General features: G+C 51.5%; 1 protein-coding gene across 1 annotated transcript; it reads right to left on the bottom strand.

The window, feature by feature from the left end:
- Window positions 1-959: 959 nt before the first annotated feature.
- Window positions 960-4,001, bottom strand: ATP5ME (ATP synthase membrane subunit e). The gene is made up of 4 exons (XM_078595511.1): window positions 3,768-4,001; window positions 2,772-2,826; window positions 1,772-1,873; window positions 960-1,309 (listed from the first exon to the last, which is right to left on the bottom strand). The coding sequence occupies exons 1-4, from the start codon at window positions 3,801-3,803 to the stop codon at window positions 1,287-1,289; spliced, it is 216 nt and encodes a 71-aa protein (XP_078451637.1). The 5' UTR covers window positions 3,804-4,001; the 3' UTR covers window positions 960-1,286.
- Between the last annotated feature and the right edge of the window lie 4,830 nt (window positions 4,002-8,831).

The raw sequence follows: 8,831 nt of genomic DNA, 5'->3' as shown, positions 1-8,831 counted from the left end.
ACAGAAGGCATCTGAAGCGAAAGCGACTTCAACTGTTACTTAAATGCTACTGGAAATGCATTAAAATGAAATATCTTTCATGCAGTTTTGCGTGTTTTTTCATGTTGAATTTAACAAAAGGTAATTACTTAAACTTCTTATATTTGATGTTAACTTCACATGTGAAAGACAGTTTAATTGGATCATTATAAGGCATGTAGGATGTAGTATTACGATTTCCACTTGCCATAATTCACATTTTAACTGAAGTGCACATTTGGCTTGAGTCATATCTTTGGAATATTAACTCTCAAAAGAGAAGCAAGTTATGCCGATTTTTCAGTAATAACCTGAAGCGCACTCAACCCTGTTGGTACACTGCCAATTGTTTTAAGATTACATACTTCTGGTTTATTGGGCTCAATGTATCCCCATATGTTGGGCATTCAAGTTAGTTGAGAATCATCTAAATGAGGGGGAGGGGTGGAGTAGTGGCACCAATGGTGAACGCACTGCTACCACAACTCGATAACCAGTCATGGATAACTAATCACGTGATATCTGAACTATCAGTTCTGACACAACCTCCAGCATCCAAATTTACTGAGCATTACAGTACTATAGCAGCATTTACAGCATGAGGTACTTGGTTTATTCTTAACTATGCACAATATGCAGGTGAAGATTGTGTGAACACAGGCAGTTAAGCCACGAGAGTTATACAGAATGGAGGCCTGGACTTCAAAGGTCCGAAACTACCATTTACAATTCATACTTAATTGCAAAACCAAGCCCCCAGTAAGTGCAGCAAAGTTGATTATATAACCCTACACAACTATTAATTACCCACCAGTGGATGAGATGGTTAAATAGCAGCCATCTGCCAATTCACAAACTTTCGCAGCAAGTGAAGCCTGAGAATGCATGCATACCTTCAAGTGATACACTGCAATTGCATAACAAATAGGCAGCTAATACGATGACATTTACTCCGCTTTATTGACGTCCAAACAGACGAACCTTACAGCTCACAATGAGGGAGACATATTTAGAAGACAAATGCCAACCTCGAGTGGGAGTATTCTCAGGGTGTCTTGTCGAGTGCTTGTAGAATCGCCAGTGTGAATCCTGCTGGATACGCATGCTGTTTGTGTACTCTGTGTATTCTTGTGTTTATGCTTCAGATGTGTGTGCCATGTTGTTCGCGTCTTGTGTAGTAAGTCCATTCTGTGCAGTGTGATTTTGCTGTGTCGTGTGTGCACTGAGCGTCTCTCGCTTCTTTGCATTTCACCCAGCTCTACAAGTTGTCACTTGAGGATAGTGTCGTCAGCTGCAGGTAGAGAAGCACAAGTAGATACAGCATTAGAAATTGAGTACCAATTTCATATGATGGCGGAAAACATTGTCATATATGCAACAGGAGGAAACCACAATACCCACTAAACTCGGAAAATAAATGTATAACACTGCAAAATACATAAAGACTGTATGAAATATAGTGTTTATATAGTGCTTGTCAGTTAGCCTAAATCTGGCTCGTGAAAGCAGTGGTTTGCCAAAACTTGGCATGAACAAAAATCACGCGATTGAAATATATCACCTGTGTTCCAGTAGCTGTTTCAGAACAAGTCCCGTTGCAATAAATCTGTGCCGGCTTGTGTTTTATACATTTCGTGTGAACAAGAAGTTTGATGCACATGGCTTTTTGAAGAACACAGAGATCGACCGAGCGCTGTGTCGAAAAGGGTGTCACGTTAACGAGTGACAAGGTTGAGTGAATGCGAGTATGTACATGCGGCAGCGATCTCGCGTGCAATCCGTTCTGACTCCTCTCGCTTCTGCCGCTCCTCCTCCTCTATCCGCCGCTCCTCTGCCGCGATGGGCTTCAGCCGTGCTACACGTGAAGCCACACATTTAAATGTCAATACACAAATACATTTGCACACTCCAGCTTATATTGTATAAGATGTTCTAATTGCACATAAAGTTATCTGCCATACCTGGACGTGATATTGACACCGTTATAATTTAGCAACATAGTCAAACCATGTGTCTTGTAAAATAATGTATTACACGTCAACTTATGGCGTACAACTATTGTGCTTATACTTTAAAACACGATAGCATACATGAAAAGCATGCGAAGTCCAAGTAATGTTTTACATAATGCCTCTGTGTGCTATCTGCATGACCTTTGGAAAATTATGTCACAAATCTTATTCTGTAATCCTTTTACCTGAGATTACACATTCCCTATCCATCGGTGTTTGATGCATCACCATCGGACCAAAGGTTTATGGACCAGCAATAACCCAAATGTTTTGTAAAAAATAATTGAAAGTTTAACACGTAGGCTTTCGGACTAATATCCATAATACAGTTTTTTTGGGTTAGTTCACCTGAAGCTAGTTGTAATTATTGGCGAAACGTTGTACTCAGATTATACACACCGGTTTGCTGTACTAGTAACGAAGTGGCATGTTCTGTTTGCGTGACAAACCTTACTAATTAGCTGTGTCGGTTGGTGGTGGGCTTAACGACACATATTTACGCGATCCAACCCAAAAAAAACCTGTATTATGGAGAATGTTAAGTTTTTGGTGTAGTCAATTATCAGACCAACAACTTGTTCGACTTGTGAATTCAGCTTAATGTGGTGGCTTAAACCCAGATTACAACAAAGGGACTTTGTGGTGCACACTCGTAATCAGCTCCACGAGCCAACCAGCAACTGCGCAATATTTGGAGGACGCTCCAGCGCACAGCTCAGTAAATTCTCATGGTCACTTTACCCAATCTGGCGGAGCCGTAGACGATACCAAGTCCCAGCGCAGAGTAGCGCGCCATCTGAAATGAAGAGCACCAGAAAATCCACGTTTAGTCTCGACAACAGCTCAGGTAACTGTCATAAAGGGGATAAATACATTTAATCTTATAACTGGACAAATAAACTCAAGCTGCGTCTCAAGGGTTATCCGACACGTTAAAGATTGAACAATGAGAAAAGCCTCTAAAGGGACGGTCAGGCGCAAAATATCAGCACTGATGTTCCTGCATTGACGTATTAAACTTACGTAGTACCAAATACTCTAAATGTGGACCGAAAACCCGGAGAAAAATCCACGCGACCACGGGGAGAACATGCAAACGCGTCAGGGTCGGAATCGAACCCACGATCTCCTGTATACCAGGCGAGGTAGTTAACATCTCCGCACCGCAGCGCCCTACAGAATAACTTATGTTGTTTCTTCCTTCTAAAATGTGCCTCACAGACCAGGTCTGGTCCCGCACGAGTTGAAAGCTTTGTTGATTGCTCGGGGGACGATCGCGATGTAGCGCGTCTGTATTGCACTCGAGTGCCATCATCAACCTTGAGATCGCCCGCACATGGAGCAGGTCAGACAACGTCCACACGTCATTCGCGCTCTATGACAGCGGCGCCTGACCCTCTCTGCATGGCCCTCAGCTTTGTTAACGCATCATAGGCACGCGTCGCCACGAGTGAGAAAGACTGCCTCGGCCTAAGTTTCGACGAAGAAAACAGCGCGGGAAGAACCGGGCGTCACCTCGCTCGCGCCTACCGAGTCCGGGCAAGGTGACCCGGCACAGCAACTAGGCAAGCCAGGGCGCCTCCCTAGGCCGCCGCACGGAAGAGCTCGGCGGAAAGCGAAGCGTTGGGAAAAACGAGGGAATCAAACGCGCGGCGACTCCCTGGAAGTTGAGGAGAGACTTCCCGAGGCCAGGTTTGAGAGGGACGCTCAGGGAGCCGCGCGTGAGGCAACAATAACCTTGATGAGCGGAGACACTTGCACGGGGGGCACCATCTTGCTGGCCTGCTGCTGCTGGACGACTCGTCGCGCGCTGACGTCACCGCGTACAATTATAAGGACGTCTGACGTCACCGCGTACAATTATAATGGCGCGGGACGTCACCGCGTACAATTATCAAGACGTCTGACGTCACCGTGTACGATGAAAATGGCGCGTGACGCTACCGCGAACAATTGTAAAAAACTTGCCTGACGTCACTACGAACAATTGTAAGGGCTTCCGGGACGTCACCGCGTACAAATATAATTGCGCGTGACGTTTAGCGTACAATAAAGAAGACTTGTGACGTCACCACGTACAGTTAGAATTGAGCGTGACGTTACTAGCCGGTGACGTCACGCTCAATTATAGTCACATCAACGCGTGAGCTTTTTTTAAGTGTCGCGTGACGTCATCACGATATGGCCCCCCACAGTGTTGCTGGGTGCGACTTCGCGTCATCCTGTACACATCGATGATGGCGCGTGACGTCACCGCGCTTGTGTCACGACGAGACATGTCGTGCGCGCGCCGCCGCTTCGTTGCGGATTATCGAGACGCGTGACGTCATGGCAACTGGTCACGTGAACCACATCACGGTCATTTTTATTGACTTTGCAATCAACGCATTGAGGCTACCACCAACACTGCCCGGCTTCCTCTACACACAGCTCATCAGTGACCCCACCACCACACTGCCGGCTTCCTCTACACACAGCTCATCAGTGAACCCACCACCACTGCCGGCTTCCTCTACACACATCTCATCAGTGACCCCACCACCACACTGCCAGCTTCCTCTCCACACAACTCATCAGTGACCCCACCACCACACTGCCGGCATCCTCTACACACAGCTCATCAGTGAACCCACCACCACTGCCGGCTTCCTCTACACACATCTCATCAGTGACCCCACCACCACACTGCCAGCTTCCTCTACACACAACTCATCAGTGACCCCACCACCACACTGCCGGCATCCTCTACACACAGCTCATCAGTGAACCCACCACCACTGCCGGCTTCCTCTACACACATCTCATCAGTGACCCCACCACCACACTGCCAGCTTCCTCTACACACAACTCATCAGTGACCCCACCACCACACTGCCGGCTTCCTCTACACACAACTCATCAGTGACCCCACCACCACACTGCCAGCTTCCTCTACACACAACTCATCAGTGACCCCACCACCACTGCCGGCATCCTCTACACACATCTCATCAGTGACCCCACCACCACACTGCCAGCTTCCTCTACACACAACTCATCAGTGACCCCACCACCACACTGCCGGCTTCCTCTACACACAACTCATCAGTGACCCCACCACCACACTGCCGGCATCCTCTACACACATCTCATCAGTGACCCCACCACCACACTGCCAGCTTCCTCTACACACAACTCATCAGTGACCCCACCACCACTGCCGGCTTCCTCTACACACAACTCATCAGTGACCCCACCACCACACTGCCGGCTTCCTCTACACACAACTCATCAGTGACCCCACCACCACACTGCCGGCATCCTCTACACACATCTCATCAGTGACCCCACCACCACACTGCCAGCTTCCTCTACACACAACTCATCAGTGACCCCACCACCACACTGCCGGCTTCCTCTACACACAACTCATCAGTGAACCCACCACCACTGCCGGCATCCTCTACACACATCTCATCAGTGACCCCACCACCACACTGCCAGCTTCCTCTACACACAACTCATCAGTGACCCCACCACCACACTGCCGGCTTCCTCTACACACAACTCATCAGTGACCCCACCACCACACTGCCAGCTTCCTCTACACACAACTCATCAGTGACCCCACCACCACACTGCCGGCTTCGTCTACACACGACTCATCAGTGAACCCACCACCACCACACCACCCGGCTTCCTCTACACACAACTCATCAGTGAACCCACCACCACACTGATTGCTTCCTCTACACACGGCTCATCAGTGACCCCACCACCACACTGCCGGCTTCCTCTACACAAAACTCATCAGTGACCCCACCACCAACACTGCCGGCTTCCTCTACACACGGCTCATCAGTGACCCCACCACCACACTGCCGGCTTTCTCTACACACAGCTCATCAGTGACCCCACTACCACACTGCTGGCTTCCTCTACACACAGCTCATCAGTGACCCCACCACCACACTGCCGGCTTCCTCTACACACAGCTCATCAGTGACCCCACTACCACACTGCCGGCTTCCTCTACACACAGCTCATCAGTGACCCCACCACCACACTGCCAGCTTCCTCTACACACAGCTCATCAGTGACCCCACTACCACACTGCCGGCTTCCTCTACACACAGCTCATCAGTGACCCCCACCACCACACTGCCGGCTTCCTCTACACACGGCTCATCAGTGACCCCACCACCACTGCCGGCTTCCTCTACACACATCTCATCAGTGACCCCACCACCACACTGCCGGCTTCCTCAACACACAACTCATCAGTGACCCCACCACCACTGCCGGCTTCCTCTACACACATCTCATCAGTGACCCCACCACCACACTGCCGGCTTCCTCTACACACAGCTCATCAGTGACCCCACCACCACACTGCCGGCTTCCTCTACACACAGCTCATCAGTGACCCCACCACCACACTGCCGGCTTCCTCTACACACAGCTCATCAGTGACCCCACCACCACACTGCCGGCTTCCTCTACACACGGCTCATCAGTGACCCCCACCACCAACACTGCCGGTTTCCTCTACACAGAGCTCATCAGTGACCCCACCACCACACTGCCAGCTTCCTCTACACATGGCTCATCAGTGACCCCACCACCACTGCCGGCTTCCTCTACACACATCTCATCAGTGACCCCACCACCACACTGCCGGCTTCCTCAACACACAACTCATCAGTGACCCCACCACCACTGCCGGCTTCCTCTACACACATCTCATCAGTGACCCCACCACCACACTGCCGGCTTCCTCTACACACAGCTCATCAGTGACCCCACCACCACACTGCCGGCTTCCTCTACACACAGCTCATCAGTGACCCCACCACCACACTGCCGGCTTCCTCTACACACAGCTCATCAGTGACCCCACCACCACACTGCCGGCTTCCTCTACACACGGCTCATCAGTGACCCCCACCATCAACACTGCCGGTTTCCTCTACACAGAGCTCATCAGTGACCCCACCACCACACTGCCAGCTTCCTCGACACACAGCTCATCAGTGACCCCATCACCACACTGCCGGCTTCCTCTACACACAGCTCATCAGTGACCCCACCACCACACTGCCGGCTTCCTCTACACAAAACTCATCAGTGACCCCACCACCAACACTGCCGGCTTCCTCTACACACGGCTCATCAGTGACCCCACCACCACACTGCCGGCTTCCTCTACACACAGCTCATCAGTGACCCCACCACCACACTGCCGGCTTCCTCTACACACGGCTCATCAGTGACCCCCACCACCAACATTGCCGGTTTCCTCTACACAGAGCTCATCAGTGACCCCACCACCACACTGCCAGCTTCCTCTACACACAGCTCATCAGTGACCCCACCACCACACTGCCGGCTTCCTCTACACACAACTCATCAGTGACCCCACCACCACACTGCCAGCTTCCTCTACACACAACTCATCAGTGACCCCACCACCACACTGCCGGCTTCCTCTACACACAACTCATCAGTGACCCCACCACCACACTGCCAGCTTCCTCTACACACAACTCATCAGTGACCCCACCACCACACTGCCGGCTTCGTCTACACACGACTCATCAGTGAACCCACCACCACCACACCACCCGGCTTCCTTTACACACAACTCATCAGTGAACCCACCACCACACTGATGGCTTCCTCTACACACGGCTCATCAGTGACCCCACCACCACACTGCCGGCTTCCTCTACACACATCTCATCAGTGACCCCACCACCACACTGCCGGCTTCCTCTACACAAAACTCATCAGTGACCCCACCACCAACACTGCCGGCTTCCTCTACACACGGCTCATCAGTGACCCCACCACCACACTGCCGGCTTCCTCTACACACAGCTCATCAGTGACCCCACTACCACACTGCCGGCTTCCTCTACACACAGCTCATCAGTGACCCCACCACCACACTGCCGGCTTCCTCTACACACAGCTCATCAGTGACCCCACTACCACACTGCCGGCTTCCTCTACACACAGCTCATCAGTGACCCCACCACCACACTGCCAGCTTCCTCTACACACAGCTCATCAGTGACCCCACTACCACACTGCCGGCTTCCTCTACACACAGCTCATCAGTGACCCCCACCACCACACTGCCGGCTTCCTCTACACACGGCTCATCAGTGACCCCACCACCACACTACCGGCTTCCTCTACACACAGCTCATCAGTGACCCCACCACCACACTGCCAGCTTCCTCTACACACAGCTCATCAGTGACCCCACCACCACACTGCCAGCTTCCTCTACACAGAGCTCATCAGTGAACCCACCACCACACTACCGGCTTCCTCTACACACAGCTCATCAGTGACCCCACCACCACACTGCCAGCTTCCTCTACACAGAGCTCATCAGTGAACCCACCACCACACTACCGGCTTCCTCTACACACAACTCATCAGTGACCCCACCACCACACTGCCGGCTTCCTCTAGACACAGCTCATCAGTGACCCCACCACCACACTGCCGGCTTCCTCTACACACAACTCATCAGTGACCCCACCACACACTGCCGGCTTCGTCTACACACAGCTCATCAGTGACCCCACTACCACACATCAGTGAACCCACCACCACCACACCATCCGGCTTCCTCTACACACAGCTCATCAGTGACCCCACCACCAATACTGCCCGGCTTCCTCTCCACACAGCTCATCAGTGAAACCACCACCACACTGCTGGCTTCCTCTACACACGGCTCATCAGTGACCCCACTACCACACTGACGGCTTCCTCTACACACAGCTCATCAGTGACCCCACCACC

The sequence above is a fragment of the Lampetra planeri genome, chromosome 6 (genome assembly GCF_965212315.1).
Source record: "Lampetra planeri chromosome 6, kcLamPlan1.2.h2, whole genome shotgun sequence".
NCBI classification, from domain to species: Eukaryota; Metazoa; Chordata; class Hyperoartia; order Petromyzontiformes; family Petromyzontidae; genus Lampetra; species Lampetra planeri.
Note: the sequence above shows the minus strand (reverse complement) of the source record. Positions and strands in the feature narration are given on the sequence as shown.